Consider the following 24,286-nt stretch of genomic DNA (forward strand, 5'->3'; position numbering starts at 1 on the left):
GTATAGTAGAAAGGTGAATGCTGTATTATGATAGAAACTCCTCTTATTACATCTAGGAAAAGGTGTGAAAATAACTTTTTAACTGAGCTTTTGTTGAAACAAAGCATTTTGTAATTGTTGAACTCTCCTCTGCAATTTGATTTTTGTATTTTTGCTATGGACAATCATACATGTACAAATTTATACACATAACCAGATATAAATGATTATGCATGTGCATATTAATCCACATGAAAAAGTACTCATTAGTAACAAATGATTGATTTAGCTTTTATGTATCAACTTTGTTTATTTTTACATTGATGTTTATAATAGTTAATTAAGTTCCAAGAACAATGTGAAATTTTTAGCTTGGAAAAAATTCTCGACTTTGCTAATGATTTCATATAAATCATTGCCAATTTTAAATTATGTGAATAAATTGTTGGCAAAAGGCACTACTGCTTTGGAAAATTATAAAAAAGTATTTAAGTGCTTTAAATGTAAAATATTATTGATATGGAAGCAGCATGTTGAAGAAATCTAACATTAATTTGTCCTGAGTTTAGGACAGACACTGAAAATCCTTTGATTCTTAGGCATTCAGTCCTCTGAATAATGTAAGTTAAGAATTTCTTTTTCCCTCTTATTTCATATTGTTATTGTATATGACTTTGGTACTTGTATATTATATATACATTTATTTGTCTATTTGAAATAGGGAAGGGAAGGGGAAAACAAGATGATTGGGACAGGGTGGGGCAGAATGTGGGAGGAAAACATGGAAGGAATGTACCCGCTGCCTGACAAATGTAACTGTAACCCATCAAAACATCCCCTGAAAATTAAAGAAAGAAAGAAGGAAAATAATTTGAGATTTGGACATGGCTTCATCACTGACACATTACCCTGGCTATTGGTAGGGAACAGGTGCTAGCATAAGAATAGAAATTGTTCTGAATTTGTAGTTTCAGATGTGCTACATAATGCATAGTATGGGCAAAATGAATTTTCCAAGCTAATAAAGTATATCAGAAACTCAGATTTCATTGTTTGATTTCACAACTAAGATGAATAAATGTTCATTGTCTTCTCTAGCTTATACACCCAATGTGGTTATGCCCAGTCCTTTTCATGAAAAAAAAAAAAAAGAATGCATGGTGTTGGGACTCAGGAGCTCTAAGGCTGATGCTCCAGTTTGAACTTAAGTCAGAGAAATACTTTAGAAAAAAGTATAATCCCATTTCACAGCCTGCCTGACCTCTCCTTATTATTACACTTTCTGTTCTGGGTCACAGTTGATCATTTTCAAGAAGGACAAGATTTTTTTTTTCACCTGGTTACCACCTTACTTGTGAATTATCTACCCTAGGTGTAATGGTACTAGCTTTAGTTTTAAGTACTTTGCATCCTTAGCATATATTTCTGTCTTTATCATGACTTTACCAAATTGGCAGGTATGATTAGAACCAGTCACCTTCTCCCTGTCATCACCACCATGTCTCTCTCTCCCTTGACCTGCCCATGAATTTGCTCTTTCAGGAAATGTCTCCTACATTGCTGGATTCTATGTTATTATTTATTTCTGGAGTCAGTCCCTTTGTTAGGAAGTTCATATCTTTGCATTTCATTTCTTTTGCCATTTAACTGTGCTAGTTGTCATAATTTCATGGAGTGCAACCATCCATGACATTTTGTACATATACAGTGTCTTTATTTTGTTCATTAGATGACCACATAAATATTGGATGCTAGACTGATATTTCTTTCATAATCTTTAATTCATTCCAAATAATGGTGTAGGGTTGTTTACCATGAGTAGCCAACCTTGCCTTATATTTTTTTCTGACTGCAAACTCTCATGATCCTTTTATATTTCCAAATATTAAAACTTTAAATGCATGTGTTAACTATTTACATGTGATCTCTTATAAGTTATATATTAAACTTAGTAAAAGAGTTATCCTTTATTTTATGCTTTTCCTCTCTGAGCTATTTTCTTCTTATAGTTTATAGAATTGTTTGTCTTAAACTTGGGCCATAAAAGAAATGCAAATCAAAACAACTCTAAGATTCCACCTCCCTCCAGTTAGAATGGCCATGATCAAGAAATCTAATAACAACAGATGCTGGAGGGGATGTGGCCAGGAGGGATCACTACTACACTGTTGGTGGGAGTGCAAACTCGTTCAACCACTATGGAAAGCAGTATGGCAGTTCCTCAAAAGACTAAACATAGAGCTCCCTTATGACCCAGCAATTCCACTACTTGGCATTTACCCACTCATCCAGAAACAAGGACATAATAAATCTACTAACACAACGATGTTCATTGCAGCACCATTTACCATAGCAAAGATATGGAACCAACCCAGATGTCCCTCAGTTGATGAGTGGATCAACAAGATGTGGTATTTACACACAATGGAATTCTGTGCTGCTCTCAGAAAAAAACACGTTGCCCCATTTGTAAGGAAATGAAAAGACTTACAAAAAATCATTAGGTGAAGTAATCTTGACTCAAAGGAACATAGGCTCAATGGTTTCCCTCGTTTGTCATAATCAGTAGAAACCTTGGGCTCTCCTAGCAGAGATTTACAGTAGAACAAAACCTAGATACATAAGGCCATATAGTATGACGCTAACTGAAAGGACCTCCAGGATATAGAAACAAAAGCCATATAATGAGTGATTGTTGTCCTCAATGTACTATGGTATCTTTCATCTCTTTGGCTGTCCCTTGGTTATCTCATATTGTTACAGTATTTCACCTGGTTATCTGATAAAGTGTATATATGCTTATTTGGTTATTTGAAATAGGATAGGAAAGGGGGGAAAACAAGATGAGGGGTGGAGTGGGCGAGGGAAATGGGAACCAAGACATGAGAAAGAGTATCAATGCTTGTGAAGTAATACACTGTCTTATCTGGTGAATATAATGTAATACTTCTATTAATTGCAATAATAATATAAAAAATTGTTTTTCTTAAATCTATATGCTATGCATTATACTATGTTTTTGCTACAAAGTGTTTGTAATATACATATGCATATATTTTATATATGTATCTACTATATAATGTATATGATATTTGTCATATATATGCTTCCAGATCTGTTTTCCCTTCTTTGCTTTTTATATAACATCATGTTCTAGTTAATAATTTGGTATAACTGAAGTCTGTGAATATAATTCAAGTTCATGTATTCAATTTTAATATAAAATGGTATTTATCATGCTAGTATAACCTCTTATTCTGTGGTTCATTCCTGACTGCAAATATGAGATGAATGAGGATCAAGCACTGTTTTCCTTCACTACTGTCTGAAAAATTCAAGACAGTCATTTAACTTCTGCCTCCTGGCTTTCACAGCTATTAAAAATAAAGATAATAATCCTTTCCCTAACCTTCCAGGCTTGACATTAAAATCAAATGTGAGACCTCATTAAAAATCATTTCATGCTATATAAATGCAAGAGCTTATTTCTAGGAAAATAAATTTGCGTTGTAGAACTGCTAGAAAGTTGGAAGAAAATGTATGAATTGACATCCTCGGGGGCAGGGGGAACCTTCAGTAAATCACCAATAGCTGTCACATGCCTGTGGTGGAGCTCTGTGTGGATCCAGTGGGCTGTGGGGTGGTTAGTGTGCAATCAAGGGCTTTATAGCCAGAGACGCAGTGTAGAAGCTAGAATTTCTTTTCTTTTTTTGATATTTTTCATGTATTTATTTTTGTAATTAATAGAAGGGTTACATGATATTTGCCAGATAGATGGTGCATTAATTCACATACATTGATACCCTTTCACATGTCTTGGTCCCCATTTCCCTCCCCCACACCCCCATCCCTCATCTTGTTTTCCCCCCTTCCCTATCCAATTTCAAGTAACCAAATACAAATATATCTGATATATCCGGTAACAAAGTGAGATACTGTAACAATATGAGATAACCAAGGGACAGCAAAAGAGATGAGAGATAACATAGTACATTAAGGACAACAATCATTCATTATGTGGCTTATGTTTCTATATCCTAGAGATCCTTTCATTTAGCGACATACTATATGGCCTTATGTATCTAGGTTTTGTTCTATTGCAAATCTCTGCTAGGAGAACCCAAGGTCTCTACTGATTATGACAAATGAGAGAAACCATTGAGCCTAAGTTCCTTTGAGTCTGGCTTACTTCATTTAATATGATTTTTTCTAAGTCCTTCCATTTCCTAGCAAATGGGGCGATGTCATTCTTTCTGACAGCAGCATAGAATTCCATTATGTACAAATACCACATCTTGTTGATCCACTCATCAACTGAGGGACATCTGGGTTGGTTCCATATCTTTGCTATGGTAAATAGTGCTGCAATGAACATTGTTGTGCTGGTGGATTTAGTATGTCCTTGTTTCCTGGGTGTGTGTAGGACAGGTTGACTCATTATATTTAAAATATAATGGCATTATCTATTGTAGTATCACTGAAAAATATAAGGATTAAATCTATCCTATTGAGTACATGCTATCATGAGCCCTAATCAAGAGCTGTGAAATACGTGGTAAAATGTCCTTTAGTTAACTTTACAATAAGAACTCTGTGATCATATTACATCAAGTATACCACTTGAGGATATATGGCTCCTTTAAAGTCAAGAAGATACAGTTCTAGCACACGTTTGGTGCTGTGTTCGAAAATTGTGGTTGGTTAGCAATAATACTCTGGCAATCATAATCATATTATCTTCTGGCATAATTTAGGGAAATGGTGGAGGCAGCTTTAAGCAAAGCAAGGCTTGACTATTTCCTTCAATTTGGCATCCAGAATTTTTTGTTTTTAAGACATCTGGAGTGAGTCTGACTTCAGATTCTGAAGTCTAATTTATGGATTCAAAATCCTTGCCATTTCCCTGTCTCACCTTAAGAGTCTTCACTTGTCTATGTCTGTTATGTAATATTTCCAAGGGATCGCAATAGTGATGTAGGCCTGAGGTTTTTGAAGATCAAACACATTGATATATATGAAGCATTTGTCACAGTAAATAAGTACTCTTACCTGCTAATATTGATATTATTATGAATAATATAATACCACTATTATATTCTTACTCTTAAGATATTCCCATGCAATACATGCAAAAGCTTATATTGGAAGACAAATCGTGGTAGTATGTGCAGCCATGTATAGGGTCATACTTTTGTATATATTCTAAAATCTTATTATTTTTAAATATCAGTCACTTAATTTCAAAAGCCCTGGGCTGTTACAGTCATTTTGTTTCGGATACTCCTCACTCTGCCATTACATCCTCTTTTACTAACACTACTTCATCTCAACCTGTTTAAAAACATTTTATCTTCCTGCAGCAAATATATTTGATGAAATTGGTTTGTGAAAAAATAAGATGGAGCAAAATTCATACCCACATAATTTTGAATATTTGTTTACACCACATAATATGCAACAGATTATTAGTTATTAAGGTATGAGTGTAAACTTATCAAAATTTTTTCATGCACTATGCATTTTTTCTATCAGTTTTCCCACTTGGAACTAATTGGATTTAGTTCTATTTGATGGCTAGAGAGATAGACAGACAGACAAGTACATGACTAGATGACAAACCATTGTAATAGATAGATGATATTTGTTATATAGACAGATTTATAGAGACATATGTAGACATATATCATGCTTATTTTATATATGTATATAAACAAATATCATGTCTATATGTGCATATTTTACATATAGACATATTCATTTGCATACCCACATACTTCATATTTCCGGTGTTCCTTCTTCATTCTTGAGTAAAGGAGCAGACCTTTGAAATACGTTGTCTTCAACAGGGACAACAGACTACTGTGTAGTTCTTATAGACAGCCTCGGCAAGTGCCAATCTTCCATAAAGCTAATACTTTTTCTAGTTATCAATACAGCTTATTATTTCTCTGGGTAAAAAAATAGCTGTGTGTTCTATGCATTTCTCATCCCTGGCCAAGAGTTTTCTGACAACCACCATTGCCATCTACACTTTTCGGGTAATATGTTTCTGAAACAACCTTTTTCTGTATTTACTGTCCTCACCTATTAATCTTTTATCCCATGGCTTTTGAATTGGAATTCTCTGTTAAATATTCTCTGTAGTATTCTATACTTTTTCAGTAACTTCCTAGAGAAAGATTAGAGAGGATTTCATATTTTGATATTGTCTATGGGTTAAAAAAGTAATAAGTAGATTTTCTGGGAAAAGATGCATAGAATACTGAATTATTTTTTCTGTATTTGCAACTGCCTACTAATTGTGTTATTAAAAAGTGTGAAGGCAACCTTATACTTTATAATTAATACATTAAATTTTTACTATTCGCCATAGAATGGGGGCTAGAATGTTTTGACTCTGGTTTTGTGAAATGTTACAATGATTTGTCAGTGCCATCCACTGTAATTGATACCAAGGGGATATTGGTGGTCTAGGGTTTCAAGGGCAAGGAGATTATCCTAATTGTAATATGCTCTTTATATTATAATAAGTCGACCTACATAATGTATATTATGCTGCAATGTATATACTATTAACTAAATAACATGTAACATACTCTAGCATCATTGAATAATAACTTTTTAACAAGAACAATGAAAAGTATTATTAGAAAAAAATGTCAAGTGAGGAAATTACAACATCCACAAAAGGATGTTGGATGTAGGAACAAGGCAAATGTTATGATTTTATATTTCCACTTGTTTTAGCAGCAAATTACTGACTTTAGAAGTCATACGTTTGCCATGGTCATGTGCGTATTATATGTTGTTATTGCTTATTTTGTGGACTATTTTAAATAATTTTTGGCAAATTAGTTTGGAAACAGAGGGGAAGTTAATTTTGTAGCACAGGCTAATTTGTGTGTCAACACCTGGCCTCATGAAGTCTAGGCAATTGTTCTGAGCCACATCTGTAAGTCCCTTAATATTGAGCTTTCCACAAGAACATGGAACCACTTACTTAAATATTTTGCACTCTATCCTAAGTTCAGATAATATGCCCCTTCCTTTTCTGTGTTTCATTAAGCATACAGGATTAAACTAATTTGAAAGAGCATGCACATTATTGATTCCTATACACATATACATGTATATATATAGATACATAAGTATGTATATATACATATGATCCATACCAGTAATTATTTATGAATCATGGCATTGCCAATAATGAACTGACAACATTAATTCTGAATGTTCACCCTTTCATTTTTTTCTCTTGTTTGGCCACCTTTCCATGATATGTATATTTCCAGAAGTATTATTCAAGCTACAATAAAAGCCCTCAAACAAATATATTTCCAAGTGGAGTGGAAATCAAATCCTACTGTGAAAAAAAAGAGAAATCTTGTTAAATAAATATTACTGTCCTATTACATCGTATTATGTTTGAAGTACATTAACTTTTAGCTTTGAAATGAGTGAATCACAGTCGTTGTATGACACTTGTTTACATTGTTTCCTTTCAGGGTTTTAGCAGAATTTGGAGGAAAGCTTTGATTTTCCACTAATCTGCTGTTATTCTCTCTGTTTTTAGTATGCAGTGACATGGAGTTCAGAGAAGTGGCCAATCGGTTACGGGATTGGTTCAAGGCCCTTCATGAAAGTGGAAGTCAGAACAAGAAGGCCAAAACATTACTAAGGCCGGAAAGGAGCAGTAAGATTTTTGAATGGGATAAGCATGATCCTCTTTGAGAGTGGGGTGATATCTACTGGATCATTTGGGAAAAAGCATACAGTTTACTATTTAGTCTATACTTATGTGCTGCTTCCAATAACATCTGTAATATTTTATAAGGAAATATACCCTTGGGACAATTCCAATTAGAAAGAAATTAGTGTCTGCTCTCATAACAGTTAACCTCAGTTAAAAGTTAACAGTAGGTATATTTTTCAGTAATTTATCAAAGATGTGAGAAGCAGAACAACAATTTGTATTTATATCCATTTGTGTGTGTGTGTGTGTGTGTGTGTGTGTGTGTGTGTGTGTGTGTGTGTGTGTGTGGCAGGGTGGGTGTCTTAGATTTTGAATTCAGATCTCATTTTTTCTAGGCAGGCACTCTACCACTGGATCTATTCTTCCAGCCTTTTCATGTTTCATTTTTATTTTTTTTTCGGATAAGAGTCTCACATTTTTCACTGAGTGATGATTTCATTGACTCTTGAAACTAATTTATTTAGGCATTCTACATGTCACTGCATATTGATATAAAGTTATATTTCTAACAAAACAATATCTTACATATCTTGAATATAGAGGTGTTTTTCTTTGCACACTCATATATGCATATAATTTTGAATTATTTTGTAGAGAAAACTCTGAGGTGAGTAATTATAAAGTGTTATGGCTCAGCATTTTTCTATTAGCAGGGTTTATGAACATAAATTTATAGTTTTTATAGCCATATGATCCTCCATCATATATATTTTTAATGTGGAAAAAATAAACATGCTTATTAAGAGATCACAGTATATAAATTTTGCTAAGCCATACAAATAAGAGGCCACATATATAAGTTTAATAGCATGGTTTAATGTTTTATCTCTTCTAAAATTGAATTTAAATATTAAATTAGATACTAAGAAATATCTACTAATTGATCTAATCTAGCATAACTGTGACTTCAAGTTATGGAAGATGATAAAAATAAATTTTAAGTTGGTTTATGAAAAACATAATTTCTGTGCTGGGCGCAGTGGCTCAAGCCTGTAATCCTAGCTACTCAGGATGCTGAGATCTGAGGATGGCTATTCAAAGCCAGCCCAAGCATTAAAGTCCATGAGATTCTTATCTCCAATTAACCACTAGAAAACCAGAAGTGGCGCTGTGGCTCACAGAGTAGGGCAGTAGTCTTGGGATGAAGACCTTAGGGACCTCTAGGCCTACGTCTAGAGTCCAAGCCCCATGACCCACAAAAAAATAAAAATAATAAATAAAATAATAATAACTTCTGCTAAGAGTATATCATCTGAATGACTTAATTTGTTTAAAAAATTTAGTATTTCTTCTACTTTTAAATATGGACAAGATGAAGTGTTAATTAATTTGATCAATACCCATATGACCAACCAAAACAGTCTAAAGAGAAAAACTGATTACATTATACTAAATACTATCAAACAGCCATAAATGTTTTCTTTAATATTAAACTACTGTTTTTACAATGACTATTTAAATGACTATCCAAATATAAAATAATGTTACAAAACATTTAGGTTATTTCCAACTAAACATTTAGGTTATTTCCAACTAAAAGACTTTTCAATGCTCTTTAATTTATGAAACTTTGAGAAAGATGATATAAACAGTTATCACTCAGCCAATCAGAACACGATTTTCCTTCTGAGAGTTTAAAATCAAATTTATTAATATTATCTTGAGGTGTGAACACAGAATAATAGGTTTGTATAGTCATTTGGGAAGGAAAAGTTCTAAATCAATTTATATCATTAACTTATAGAGACCATTAACTATTTGAGGGAAGAAAAATGATTAAAGATTGGATTGCATTTTTCATAAAATTAGGCTTTTCTTCTGTGGTTTATATTTTTCAATTTGCTTTGTGAGTCTTTGAAAATTAAACAGGATAAAGGTTATATCTAGTGTTTAAAAATAGAGCTCCAATTAAGAAGACTATTTTGGAGTGAAGGTGTATTACTTTTCTTTTATCAATTTGCTAAGCCTCAGGATGCTGGCATTTTATGCAAAACTCTCGGATTAACAGTCTTACTTAGATTTAGATAATGTCTGTTTTCCCTTTTCTGCTCATCTCTTGTTCTTCACAGCCAGAGAAAAACGATAGAATCACTTAAACCCCCAGGGCAAATGGATACTTCCTAATTTCTCACCCACATACTGCACACTTTATGTCATGCTGTCTTCACATGGAGAGGAAGATTAACTTGGGAACTGAATGGCTTTAAATATAAAATGCCTTGTCTCAATGTAATGAGGAACTTTCTCGATAAAGCAGGCCCTTCCATCTGTTGAAAACAAAGATTTGTAAAGTTGGTTCATCAATTTTCTTTTTTTATTTCAAGTAATAAAGGAAAGATCCAAATTATTGCTTGTTTTGGTATTTCTAATTAAGACATCTGGGGGTTCTCTTTTTCTAAAAAAAATGGTATACACTATAACTTTCTCTATAATTAAATTTAATTATACATCTCAGAATGACTAACATATTATCTAAAGTTACAGACATTTAAATTACATACAAATAATTTATTTTGTATTTGGCTAAATTATGTTAATCCTACGAAGAGAAAAAGTATAATAAAATTGTATTAAGTTTCTTATTAGATGCCAAGAATGAACATTTGGTTAGCCTTTATTTTTTCCATTAGAATACATGAATTGAGTTTAGTTTTTTTATAATTGTATTATCTTTAAGTACTTGTACAAAGAAGGCTCACGTGAACATAATAAATGTATTATTAGTAAACTGCCTCTTGAACAATGTCACCATTTTGAGCATTCCTGCCCAATCCATTTCCATGCCACCCATCCCCTCTAGTTATGTGGTTCCATTTTTACATATGTACAGAGTGTAATAACAGTATTCACTCATAATTCTGTAATATCCAAATTCGTTCCCATCAAATGAAAGATTGCACATTTTATTTTATTTTTTGTGAATTCTTTCAAAATATATCTGAGCACTTTAAAAAAGTTACCAACTTTTTAAAAAGAGAACTCGTATCTCTGCTTAAAAAAAGGCAGTTTTGCAGAAGTAAATGCAAAAAGAAGCTGGGACCAGTGGAACATGCCTGTAATCCTAGCTTCTAAGAAGGCTCAGCTCAGAGGATCATAGTTCAAAGCCAGCCTGCACAGAGAAGGCCATGAAACTCTTATACCAATAAACAACTCAGAAAAATCCAGAGGTGGCACTGTGGTTCCAGTGGTAGAATAGTACCTTTGAGCACAAACAGACTGAGGGACAGCACCCAGGCCCTGAATTCAAGAGCCAGAACCAGCAAAAAAAAAAATAAAAATAAAAAATAAATAAATAAATATTTTTAAAAAGACAAAAAAGCATTTTAAATAAAATTTACATATGTACATTTATATATATTGCATATAGAGTTATAAAATATAAGTATTCTTGTAGAATATTTCTGCACTGCTACTTGAATTTTATGTGAAATCCTGAAATATTTGCATAATAACCATCTTAAAGACATCAAGAGCTAATATCAGGGAAAATATAAATCAAAGAGAACAAAATACCTTAGAAGTATAACTATTAGATATTGTTCAATGTGAAGACAAATTAGTCTATGCACCAAAACAGGCAATTAATTTTAGGATGATCCCTTTGAGACTTTAATGAGTGTTAAAGTATTTGAAAAAATCACATGAGGTTAGTATCCTCTTTCTGACTACATCTATTTTCTCCCTCACAATGTTAAGAATACACAAGCATGCATACTTATTGTTAATAAATACATTGTTAATATGCTCATTGGTATAAGAGATGCATATAGACTTACTATTAATACAAAAAATCACACTGCATATAAAATGTGACAACTTATTACCACTATTTAGTTTAACCTTATAAAACTTCTTTGCTTTGTGTATTTCCCCTTTGTTTTTATTATAATCTGCAGATAGTTGTACAAAGGAGTTTCCACTTAACGTGTACACTTGTGTGTGCAATGTACCTTGACCAGTGTCACGTGTTCCATGCTTCTCCCATCCACACCTGTCCCCTCAGTTTTTCAGTTCCATTTTCAAGGATGTACTTTGAGTACCATGAATCATCCAGCATTCCCTTCTCCATTGTCTGCTCCACTCCCTATCTCTCTTCTCCCTCCCCTACCTGCAGACAAGACATAGTTCAGCTTCTTCTTACTCATTTTGTTAAACTGTCCAAAGGGGTGATATCATGGATAACCTATATACAGTCTGTAGCCTTGTATGAGATTTCAGTATGTATTTTAGTCCTAACTTACGCATAGGAGAGAAAAGCTGAATCGTTTGTCCCTTATCTCACTCAGATTTTCAGAACTGTTGTTATTTTCTGTCACAAAGCTCTAGCTCAAGGCCTTGGCACTCTCCCTGAGCTTTTATACTCAAAACTAGCACTCTACCACTTCCAGCAACAGTTCACTTCCACTTTTTTTCTTACAAACATACTAAACACAAAGAGTGCATTGCTAATTTTCAGTCTAACTTTCAGTTATCTTTAAAACCATTTGAAAGGAAAACAGAATATTTTCCAGAATTCTTTAGTTTTTATTGAGATGCAAATTTTAACCTTCATTATAATATTTTTGTAGAGCAAAAGCTTATTTTCAACATATTTTGTGGTTCACGTGTTCTTTAAACAAATTATCTCCTATTCTTGTTTTGTTTTAAAGATTTTTCTGCTTCCTTCTTAAAAGATATTCTCAGTGGGAAAAGAACTCTGTGTTGAGAGATTAATAATTTTTCAGCATGCTGTTCTAAAATCCTCCATTATACTTTTGCTGACTTGGGTTTATCTAAGCAGTGTGCTATTTTCCTCCTTCTTAAGAACATGTATTTTGCTCCTGGCTGTTTAAATCTTGCTTCTTATCATTGGGTTTGAATAATTTGACTATAATGTGTCCAAGTTTTCCTGTTTGTTTCTTTGGCAGATGTTATTTTCTGTTCAGTATTTCCAAGATCTTACCTTCGTGGTTTGATTCCTTCATTAATAATGAGAATTTCACCATTTATCTTTGAAATACTGCCTCTAATTCTATCTCTTCTCTGTCATCTTCTTCTTAGTTACATCTCTGTTAGAATGATGGCTCTCTGCTCTTACATATTCTTTTTTTCCCTCTTCTTTATCTTTCCATCCTTTCCCTCCATTCTCAAAGGTATGATCCTTTAATTCTATAGAGGTCTGTTAATGATCAGTGCTCAGACCTACAGATTTACATGAAAATTACAATCACCATAGTTCCTTCATGATAAAGGCAATACTAAAGCTATTGCTTATTATGTGTTAATTATAGTTCAATGAAAATAGTATCTCCATTTCCTTACAACAAAATTAATTTTAGCACCTTACTGCTCGGTGTCATTATTTTATAAAATTTACATACTTACCTAACAGTGAACTTGTTGTCATACATGGTGTATGAAAAATATTGAACCAAAAATATAAATTAGATATTATTAGAAGATGAACTGCCATTAAATGATCACTGAGTTATTACTGAATATTTTCTGGTAAATTAATCATCACAAATATCCTGACAGACATATTAGCTTTATTTTGAAATGGTTCACACAAGATGAATATAATTTTTTTCCATAATATTTTCCAAAGCAGGCTACGCAGCAAAGAATTGATTTGATCTTCTGAGACAACTTCTCATGAGCACATCTGGACCCACCTACATCTCCATTTTTAATGATTAGCAGAAATTAATTGTACAAAAGAATCTCGTCATCACATTCACGGTGTTCATAATGTATTTTGATAAACTCCACCTCTTTTATATTATTCTTTCTTAGCCTTATTCTTCCCCAGCCCCTTTGCCAGTGTTTTCTGGCCTTCATTATATTTCCATCCTCCTGCCTCTCCTACTCCTACTCCTGTTCACCCTCAAACTCATACAACCATATTATATGTTTGGAAAGTTGAAATTCTTTCTCTGAAGGAAAACCTACAGTATCTGTCTTTCTGAGCTTGTCTTATCTTACTTAGCAGGACAATCTCCAGTGGCATCCATTTTCTTGCCCTGGTGTCTGTGAAAACACAGTAGTTGCCCTGTCTTCATTGCCTTTTCTTGCTTTCCTTTCTGATGACAGCTTGCTTATGTAGCTTGCATATTTTTCTCTTTGTGCTTTCAGGATTTGATACGAGTATTCTGCCCATTTGCAAGGATTCCCTTGGCTGGATGTTTAACAGACTGGATACAAACTATGACCTGCTATTAGACCAATCTGAGCTCGGGAGCATTTACCTTGATAAGAATGAGCACTGTGTCAAGGCATTCTTCAATTCCTGTGACACATACAAGGACAGCTTAATATCCAACAATGAGTGGTGCTACTGCTTCCAGAGACAGCAAGGTAAAAGATGGGCACATATACACCGAATTGCTGGTCTGCCTTTGCAGTATGATCTATGCTTGTCTAGGAAAATGATTTACAGGATACACTGTGTCCTTCATTTTGACAGTGTAGGCATGTTGGATGAAACAGGCAAATAAACAAGTTGAACAAAATACTTTTGCAAATTTTATAAACAAACATGCTAAATAAAGGAAAGTAAGTAATTAATATATTATATTAATGTACTTCATTATAGTTTCCATTATGAGCAGGCAAGGAGCACACTGAGATAGGAGAATATAGATATTAAAAGTAATCATTAAAATTAATTTGCTCTCTGCTTTGCCCATGGTGTAAAATAATTGGGATTTTTTTATCACTATACTGACGAGTGTTAATGTTCCATTTTGTGATCTTATTAAATGAGATGAATGAACCAGAGCATTCACCACCAAGTTATTTTTACATATCTTATAATCATAAAAATGTTCAAGCTTTTCAAAATAGTTTAGTGTTCTAAAAATTCACTAGCAAGGAAAGTATTTCAATATCCCAGAGGAAGAGAGGCCAGAGAAATGTTGCTCATTCTTTCTATACATTTCTTGCTCTTTTTTTTGTCAGTCCTGGGGCTTGAACTCAGGGTCCGAGCACTGTCCTTGGTCTTTCTCAAGGCTAGAGCTCTACCACTTGAGCCACAGTACCACTTGCAGGCTTTTCTATGTAGGTGGTACGGAGGAATGGAACCCAGGTCTTCAGGCATGCTAGGTGAGCACTCTACCACTAGGCCAAACTCCCGACTCTCTTTTTTCTTTAAGGAAGCAGAAGTATAACTTCAAATTTGAATCATATTTGATAGAATATATTGAATTATAATTTTTATTAAGTACATATACACAACTAAGAAAATTCCTTACAATAGTTCTGTTAAACTAAGAAAACAATATATTTTAAATTTGAGACTTCAGTGAATGAATTATGTCAGTGATCCTTATATTTCAAATAGACAAATGAGTATTTTATATCTGAAGTTTTCTTTTTAATATTGGGTAAAAGCTCAGTAATTGGGAGGCAATGATTATTCATGAATGAATAATGTAGGTCAGAAAACTTGACTGAGTAAAGTAGCTAGATTCTTTATAGCACACTAAAATTCCAAAAGTAAATTTGCTATCTCATCTACTCTAAATGACACATAGGAATGAAGTCGCATTATTCCTGGACTCCACTGGCTTACATGTATAATGACAGCTACACAGGAGACTTAGAACTAGAAGGTCAGAGTTCAAACCAACCTGAGCAGAAAAGTTAGTGAAACTTCAAATTTCATTAACCAGAAAAATTCCAGACAAGAAAAAAAATGACTCAAGTGGCAAAGCATTAGTTGAGAGCAAGAAAGCCACGTGAGAAGGCAAGCCATTATGTTCAATATCTGGTACTGGTACAAGAAATTAAAGCAAACAACAACACATCCATTGTTAACTTTATTTTATATGTACTATCAATAAGCCCAAAACCTTCTGAGAAATGACATTCACCTTGTTATGAATGAGTATATCCATAAAAAAAGTACATTAAAAAGAAGTAAATCCAAATAAATTGTCCTAAAAGACATGAAATTTTATGACAGTTCAGTGCCAATATATCCTATTTTTCGTGTTTAAAACTTGACCATTTAAAAATATGTGCATATGAACATGTCTGTAGAATTTACAAGGTTGTTTAAAATGGTGTGAAAATTTCATGGAGAGGAAAAGGGAGAAAAAAATGAAGACATTTCTATTGACATTTTTCTTTTAAATGCTTATATCATGAAAAGAAATATGTTATGCATATGTTATGCATATGTTAATTCGATTAGCTTTTTCTACAAGGTATACATATGCCAATGTCTTATACATACAATTATACATTTAGTATATTTATATGTGCATCCTAACATATACATATGCATTTAATCCAGTTTATATTGAAATTCTTAATAACAAAATTAAAAGAAATATCTTGACATTTCAAAGCTAGTTTAATAATAGTAAGAAGAATGTGGTTAAAAATAAGGTATTAATTGTTACAGAACAGCTTAATTGGTCATGATGTCTCTTAAAATTTTAAAATGTTCCATTAAATAGAACTTGTAGACTCTTGTTCTGGCTTCAATAAGTTCAGGTTTATGAAGACAGGAAATAAGAAATAACAAGTGTATCTGGATATTCAGGAATGTACACATAAGGATTATCTATTCTACTTTACATCAGCTAGCTCATTGCCAAAAGAAGGTTGCTATCAAGAGAATATTGAAATTTCAGCTCTTTGATGTCCAATTTCAGCTCTTTGATGTCCATGAAGTGTATCTCAGTTTATAGTCTTGGAATACTTTAAGAGGGTCATAAGAATATTAGAAAAAAGATCAGTTGGATCCATTCAAAGACACTTTAGGATAGTAAGATACATATTCGTGTTTTTGTTGTGGTGGTAGTTTTCTTTTCTTTTTTGGCTCCTGGGGCTTGCACTCAGGGCTTAAAAATTGTCCTTGGGTTTTCCTCAAGGCTAGCGCTCTATTGCTTGAGCCACAGCACCACTTCTGTCTTTTTCTGTTTATGTGGTACTGAGGAATCAAAATGAGGGCTTCATGCATGGTAGGCAAGCATTCTACAACGAGGCTACACTCTCGGCCACTAATTAATGTTTTTAAATAAATTATTTTCTTCATATCTTCTATTTTACAAAATTCAATAACTTTGAATTCACATAGTAAAATAAAACTTATTTTAAGCCCTTACATTCTGCTTTATTGCTTATTTGTCATTTAATTATTGACTATTCTGAATTTGGTATATTAAAGTGATTTCAAAATTATTTGAATTAGTAGTACCTTACTTCAGCGAACAGTTATAGTAACTGGTTAGCTATTTGGATTTTTCAGTAGTTTTTAATGGTATATATCAGACCATACTGTGAATGAATATAAAATATTTAAGCTGTCTTTAGATAACTGTATATGTATATATCAAAATATATAGTAGTTTATACAGTACTAATAACAGAGGACAACTACAAGGTGACCATTTAGACTTTTATACCTCTATACCCATATTCTCTTTAAAATGACTCAGTTCACAAAATAATCATATACTTATTTCTAAAATTGTTTAAAATTTTAGATATATTTTTATAATGACTTATAAGAAATAATCGTATACTTTGCCCTGTGTTTAAATTGTACATGCAATGTAACCATCTGGTGAAACAGTAAATAACATATAGCTTTTTAATAATATATAACATTAAAAATTTGAGCTTCTAACATAATTTCTAATAAGATTAATCTTTCATAATGAAAACTTTTTTCTCTGTCTTCAAAAATATTTTCAATGAAGTGGAAATAAGTTTTTTATCTGGGAAGTAATCTAAAAGTTATTGAGTATTTAATCTCACATAAGTATTTATGTTATGTGTTTTTCTGGTCTGTTCTGTCATTCTAAATACAGACAATCTAATATTACTAATGATTAGGAAAGCAATGTCTCTCTCTCTCTCTTGCTCTCTCTCTCATTTGCTCTTCCTCCTCTTTCTATACACATACCTATATGAAAACTTCATATAAAATGATCAATTAATATTTAATAGGTGTCTTCAAAGACACACACAAAAGTGACCTGAAGTTGGATAATGGAGAGGTTACAAATTTAAACTATAATCCTCAATGTAATATTTTTCATTTCATTTTAGACCCACCTTGCCAGACAGAACTCAGCAATATCCAGAAGCGACAAGGGGTAAAGAAGCTCCTAGGTGGGTAATAGCTCATTCTTCTGAAGGCTTTATTGCTTACATAAATAACCCCAGGGAAACAGCAACATAAAATCAATATTAATCCAACAAAGATAGACTGCACTAAATTCCTGCAACAAAATTTATGAGCTTTTGGAAAGCCATTAAACTTACTTTTAGTACCTTACCTATTGAAAGATATGATGTCTATTTTATTACCTTAATCTAATGTTCATTTTGAAAGTTATTAAGTAAAGAAAGAAATTGCAACAATACTAAAGTTAAAACATCAGCAGAAAGTTCTAATTCTATGGTAGTTTAAAGAATTGATTAGATATAGATACACATACACTCACCAACATCCATGTGTGTTATATAGACACACACAAACGTACATGCACATACATGCCCATACTCATGCACACACACTCAATCAATTACATACAGCTCTCCAATGTAGGGAGCACTTTCATATTGGTGATCCCATTTAAATCCTAAAAAGGAAAGGAAGAAGGTAGGTCTCCATGGAGCCAAGAAATGTATAAAAAGAAAAGGCATCATTTAATTAAGCATCACTTGATATATAAAAATCTTGAACTGTATGAACAAAACAACTTGAGGAAAGATAACCGGAAGTTGCCAATGATAGTAGTCTTGGATTTGGTTTTGATAACTTGATATAAACATAGCATTCAGCAGATATTAATTCTGTGCTATCTCTCTGAGCTCACAACCCTTGCCACAGTGAGAAATGCTAAGTATTTTGTGTATCACAGGTTATGAACCTGTGAAATGCAAGTGATTCGTTTTGGCAATGCCAAGCCCTCAAGAGCAGAGAACTTAATTATGCTCTACTACATGGAACACAGTGGACACAAGGGAAGTGCGTGTCAGAACCTTTGTGCCTACTGGGTACTTTTGGAAAAAAGCACAGCTTCTCCACACAACTCATATGTGTATTTGTGTGTGTGACTGTGGGTATCTCACAGGACAGTATATCCCTCTATGTGATGAAGACGGCTACTACAAGCCAACCCAGTGTCATGGCGGTGTAGGGCAATGCTGGTGTGTTGACAGATATGGAAATGAAGTCATAGGATCCAGAGTAAATGGTGTTGCTGACTGTGGTAAGTCAAAAGCTTCCTTCCTTCCTTCCTTCCCTCCTTCCTTCCTTCCCTCCTTCCTTCTTTCCTTCTTTCTTTCTTCCTTCCTTCCTTCCTTCCTTTCTTTCTTTCTTTCTTTCTTTCTTTCTTTCTTTCTTTCTTTCTTTCTTTCTTTCTTTCTTTTGTTGTCTATCATAGGGCTTGAACTCAGGGCCTGGGCACTGTCCTTGAGCCTCTTTGTGTTCAAGGCTAGCACTTTGAGCCACAGCTCCACTTCCAATTTTCTGGTGGTTAATAGGAGATAATAGTCTCGCTGATAATAGTCTCACCTCTCTGCTTGTGCAGGCGAACCCCAATCCTTAGATCTCAGCTTCCTGAGTTGCTAAGAGCCACCAGCGCCCGGCTAAAAATTTAGTTCTTCATCCTTTCCCATGTACCAGATAAATTGTTTCGGGGGCGGGGGGGAGGGAGAAAAGGACAAACTTGTGCCTGGAATATGTGGAAATCTATGTGGAATTTCACATTTTAAATATTTTAGGATAACTAGGGGAAGAATTGAAAGTTGATATCCTTTATTACTTCAAACTCAGAATGCTTTTAAGAACATATGTGGTATCACTTGTTCTACTCGGAGTGAGAGAGTCAGGAACTGTGTGTACATGCTCCTGCTGAACCCTTTTGTCTGGAGAGAGGCACTGTAGGAACTATATGAACATTCGCTAAACACATGAACAGGAAACCTTTGTAAAGTTCCATTAATCTTATATTTGAGTGAAGGAAACAGTAATTTCAAGAATGACTATGCACGGGTGAATGCTTTACTTCTCTTATGAGCATGTATTCTTAGGTGTACACATGAAAGCAATTAGTAAGAACATCATGCAGATATATTTTTAAGGTGGCATATTTTGTGCTTCAGAAATCAAGATTGAAATAATTTTTGTTTTACCATGAATGTCTTTAACAACAAACGTTTTACAAATCTGAAGTACAGACTTCCATGTATCCTGCCCTTCCCTCCCGTTCACATACTCCCCCAACCCATATTGCGGGAATTAACAGAGTGTTGACTTTGCTTGTTGTATCCATAATACACAAACTACCCAGTTAATTCAAACATTAGAAAATACTTAGATTCTTTTGCATATAATTTTAGACTGGTTGTGAAGATTATTTAGGAAAGAGAAACTGTACACATGAAAATTAATTTTAATTAACCCTTAAATTCTTGTATGATCTTAATTATTCCCTTATATTCTTGTTGTTATTGCCAGTCCTGAGCCTTGAACTCAGGTCCTGTGAAGTCTCCCAGCCTTTTTAGTGTGCTCAAGAGTAGTGTTCTACCACTTGAGTGACAGTTCTATTTCTGGGTTTCTGAGTAGCTTGCATTATAGGTATGAGCCACCAGCCTCTAGCTTCCCTAATATTGCTAACATGTGTAACGGGTTTAATAGCACATTTCCTTATATAGAATTGTATTATGAAACCATGTATTTTATAGACCTTGGATTATTATATTAGCAGGATTTATTGCATTCAACAACCAAAGAAACGTAGAAATAATATTAGGAAAATTAAAAAATAAAGATGCAATTACACTGAAGGAGTCAAAATGTAAACACATGCTGAGCTATAATGTATTATTGCCTCCAGAAGTATTAACAGCTGCATTTATAATGGTCTTTTAATTGATTAAGAGTATTGGGGGTTTTTTTTCCCACTGCCACCATAACAAATCTCACTCCATTAAAAGCTTAGCACACACAAATTTATTATTTTGTGGTTCTGTCAAGATTCCAAAAGGTCTCCTAAACTATACAACCTGCATTCTACACGGTGGACATTATATCTGAAGTTCCTGAACTTGAGTTCCCTGCCTTTCCTACCCTGTGGAAGCTACTCAGATTCCTTGCCTCATTCACCCTTTTCTCCAGCTTCATAATATACTGAATCTCTCAGACCATGGCTCTGAAAACCATTCTTCTGTGTCTCCCTTGGCTCTATCTGGGAAGGTTCTTTTATATGCATTTTGTTGTTATTGTAAAGATGATATACAGGAGTTTGCTGTTCTATAAGTCAGATAAAGAGTGCATTTATTTTTGCACAATGCCATGCCTAACTTTAAGAAGCCAAGTGATAATTTGGGCCACATGCATGACAGAAAATGTTTCCCATGTGCTTGATCCTTAATCTAGTCACATATACAAAGTTCCATTAAATAAATAAGGCTTCAATAAGAAGCACCCTATCTGTAGATTCTATGAGTTTAGGGTACAAATATTTGGGGGAGACAACTGCTCTATCTTCCTAAACTTGTCAAAGAAATTTTAAATATATTTTACAACTCAGCCTGACATGAACTTCTATAATCCTGAGGTGAGATCTATATTTCTGGATGGAAATTCTCAAGTTGTAATAATGTATAACAATGTATAATATAATAATGGATAATAAACGGATAGAATTTTCACATGTGATAGAATTCCATAAGGTATATTTTCCTTGTCTCTACAAATTAAATTTGAAAGTCAGCTTACTACTCAAACCAATGAATAAAGTATTGGTTATTTATCCTTTTTAGCTATAGATTTTGAGGTATCTGGAGATTTTGCAAGTGGAGACTTCCATGAATGGACTGATGATGAAGATGATGAAGATGATATGATAAACGCTAAAGAGGAAATTGAAGATGATGATGAAGATGAGGGGGATGATGATGATGATGGTGATGATCATGAGGGGTACATGTGATTCTGAGGTCAAGGGAGCCTACATTTCTAATATTGACGAAGTAACAGCCTATTGAGAATTACCTTCTTACCCGAAACCAAAATGAGTCTAAACCTCTCATATATTTTGTATAATTATTACAAATATTGTAGCAAAATCATAGAACTTTGATGTTTAAATAAGAATTGTTTGCTTTCGGTTTATCTATGCCTTAGAAAGAAAGACAGCACGTATGGAATATAGCCAGAAAAAGGAAGGATGTGAAGACCTATGGAAATACTTTTTTTTTCAACAGAAAAATCTTTGTTAAATGTCCCACAGCTATAAAAACTGACAATGAGAGCTTGTGATCATATGCTATTGTGTATGAGAAATCGCCTAAGCTAAATTCACAAAAATTTCTTGGTGACGTGGACCCTGAGGACTTTATAAAATAATGCATGATTTTAATTTCAATTTCAATTTCAATATAGCATCTTCTGTGAGTCAGGGTGAGAGAGGTACCATATGGTAAGACAGAATGACCATTGTAGCATCCTTATTTAACAGTAATGCTTTTAATTGTGAAGTGATTCTGGATATAATAAGATATTTTATAAAATATCAAGTATAGAAGACATTGGATTCTCAAAATAAACTAAACTGACCTTTCTGATTTTTATTTCAAATTGAATGACAGGCTTATGTAGATTCTTTTAATATTCTTAAACAGCATGACTTCTACTTTTCTCTATCCTTCTGACCAGCACTTTATGGTATAGAAGTTAAATCAGTTACATAAAGTGAATGATTCATTTCAACCATATTTCCATTATTTTTTTCATTTTCCCCAAGGAAAGAAATTTTAATTTATTTTTCATTTTATTTCCTATTTTACATAAAAATTTGAGTTCAATCTTAAAATTACATTTTTGTTAGTAGTGTGGGAACTTAACGTATTGTATGGTGCCTTGCAAAAATAGTAATAGAAAGGTTTAGCATGCATACCAATATAGGATATTAGGCAATATTTAAGCTCATCTAACTTACAAGTTAATGCCAGTAAAGGTACTGCTGCTGGATGAGGAATATGGAATAGATTTCTTCCTTTTTGTTGTTGTTACATAATTGCCATGTGGACTTGTTTATAATTATAATTGTGTAAAGTGGCATTTACTATTTAACTGTAACAAATTACTTTAATTACTATATTTAAGTTAGCATGTTAATTAATTGTGTATACACCACCACTTTCTAAGACTATCAAACCAATGGTTTTGTGTCCACAATAGAAATGGAAAAACTTGTTGAGTGTTTCACATTATTATCTTCCATTCCCATCGTGGATTAACTGGTTTCCTGGTATACCATTCAATGAAAGAAAAATCAGTGAATTATTTCATTTTAAATTTTACACACTGAATAAAAATGTTTACCTTACACAATGTTTGAAGTATAATGCATTTTCATTTTAACTGTTTATGTATACTTTACAAAATAAAGAATCTTATAACCAAATTAGCTATATGTTAATGATTTTTCTGGGGCTTATTCAAAGTATAAAGAAGATGTCTTAGTGTATCTTTGGATTATTAAATAAATATGTGGCAACCTAGCTAGGGAAGTTTTTTGAGATTTTTTTTCTTTTTTAAATCAAACAGAGTTGTACTAATCTTCATTTTTTTCAAAATACATGAAATTATGGTTGGTTTGTCTTATGTGTTTCTTTTGCACTAAATATTGCAAATAATACTATTGAAGTGGTCATATTTAACTCCATTTTTGTCATATAATACTTAGAATACTGAAAAAAATTTCTATTCTAAAAGCATGATTGAAGATAGCAGCACCTATTTGACAAGTATATGGACGGTGGATTAATTGAAAAAAAGACTAAAAAGAAAATTCTATAAAGAAGTTACCAAATTAATGTAAAATAAAAATATAAGAATACTAAAGTCATTTTTAAGGTCACCATTCCAAACTTCATAATAGCATACAGTTCAACAACAAACACAAACGAGGAAAAATACTAAAATTAATAAACTTCATAGGAATTATTTTTTGCACAATAAATGTTTGCACATGTATGTGTGACATATTCTAGTCATGTTCATCATTTAATAAATTTGAATATTTTAGCTCAATGTAATGATACTCACATTTTTATTATGGAAATGTTGATAGTGGGCATCGTAGCAAGCCAGCCTCTATCCTAGGTATTTTAGGCTTAATATTAAACAATATTCTACTGTTAATAAAGACATGCTATTTCCACTCCAGAATATGATATAGCTGCATTCTTTATTTGTAGAAATCCATGGTGTTTTCTAGATTTAATTTAAATAGAAAATAATAATCTCAGTGGAGTCCTTGATAAATTTATTTTAAATTATGGAGTATTTTTGATGAAAAGTATTAATTAGCACAGCAACTTTCCTTAAATTGATTTCGAACCATACTAAATATATTATTTTAAGCTTTGTTTCAGTAGTGCATTTACATTTTAGAAAAACTAAGACAAACACTACAGACGTTCTGAAACACAGTAATTTAAAAATTAAAGACTAAATATTTCTGGAATATTACACATCTACAAATTTATGAATGCATTCTTATTGTGTATAGCTACCACAATAGTTTCCATAGGCTG

General features: G+C 32.9%; 1 protein-coding gene across 2 annotated transcripts in view; it reads left to right on the forward strand.

Moving 5' to 3' along the window:
* Spock3 (SPARC (osteonectin), cwcv and kazal like domains proteoglycan 3) overlaps nucleotides 1-23,154 on the forward strand; it is a 243,269-nt gene extending 220,115 nt beyond the window's left edge. For both annotated transcript variants that reach the window (XM_090354216.1, XM_090354217.1), the window contains exons 7-11: nucleotides 7,556-7,675; nucleotides 13,850-14,071; nucleotides 17,780-17,842; nucleotides 18,811-18,948; nucleotides 21,506-23,154. In XM_090354216.1, coding sequence (XP_090210342.1) covers nucleotides 7,556-7,675; nucleotides 13,850-14,071; nucleotides 17,780-17,842; nucleotides 18,811-18,948; nucleotides 21,506-21,675 — 713 coding nt within the window. In that variant the 3' untranslated portion in view covers nucleotides 21,676-23,154. The remainder of the gene's footprint in view (nucleotides 1-7,555; nucleotides 7,676-13,849; nucleotides 14,072-17,779; nucleotides 17,843-18,810; nucleotides 18,949-21,505) is intronic.
* Nucleotides 23,155-24,286: the final 1,132 nt, after the last annotated feature.

This window comes from Megascapheus bottae, chromosome 20, assembly GCF_031878675.1.
Source record: "Megascapheus bottae isolate mThoBot1 chromosome 20, mThoBot2.hap1, whole genome shotgun sequence".
Lineage (NCBI taxonomy): Eukaryota > Metazoa > Chordata > Mammalia > Rodentia > Geomyidae > Megascapheus > Megascapheus bottae.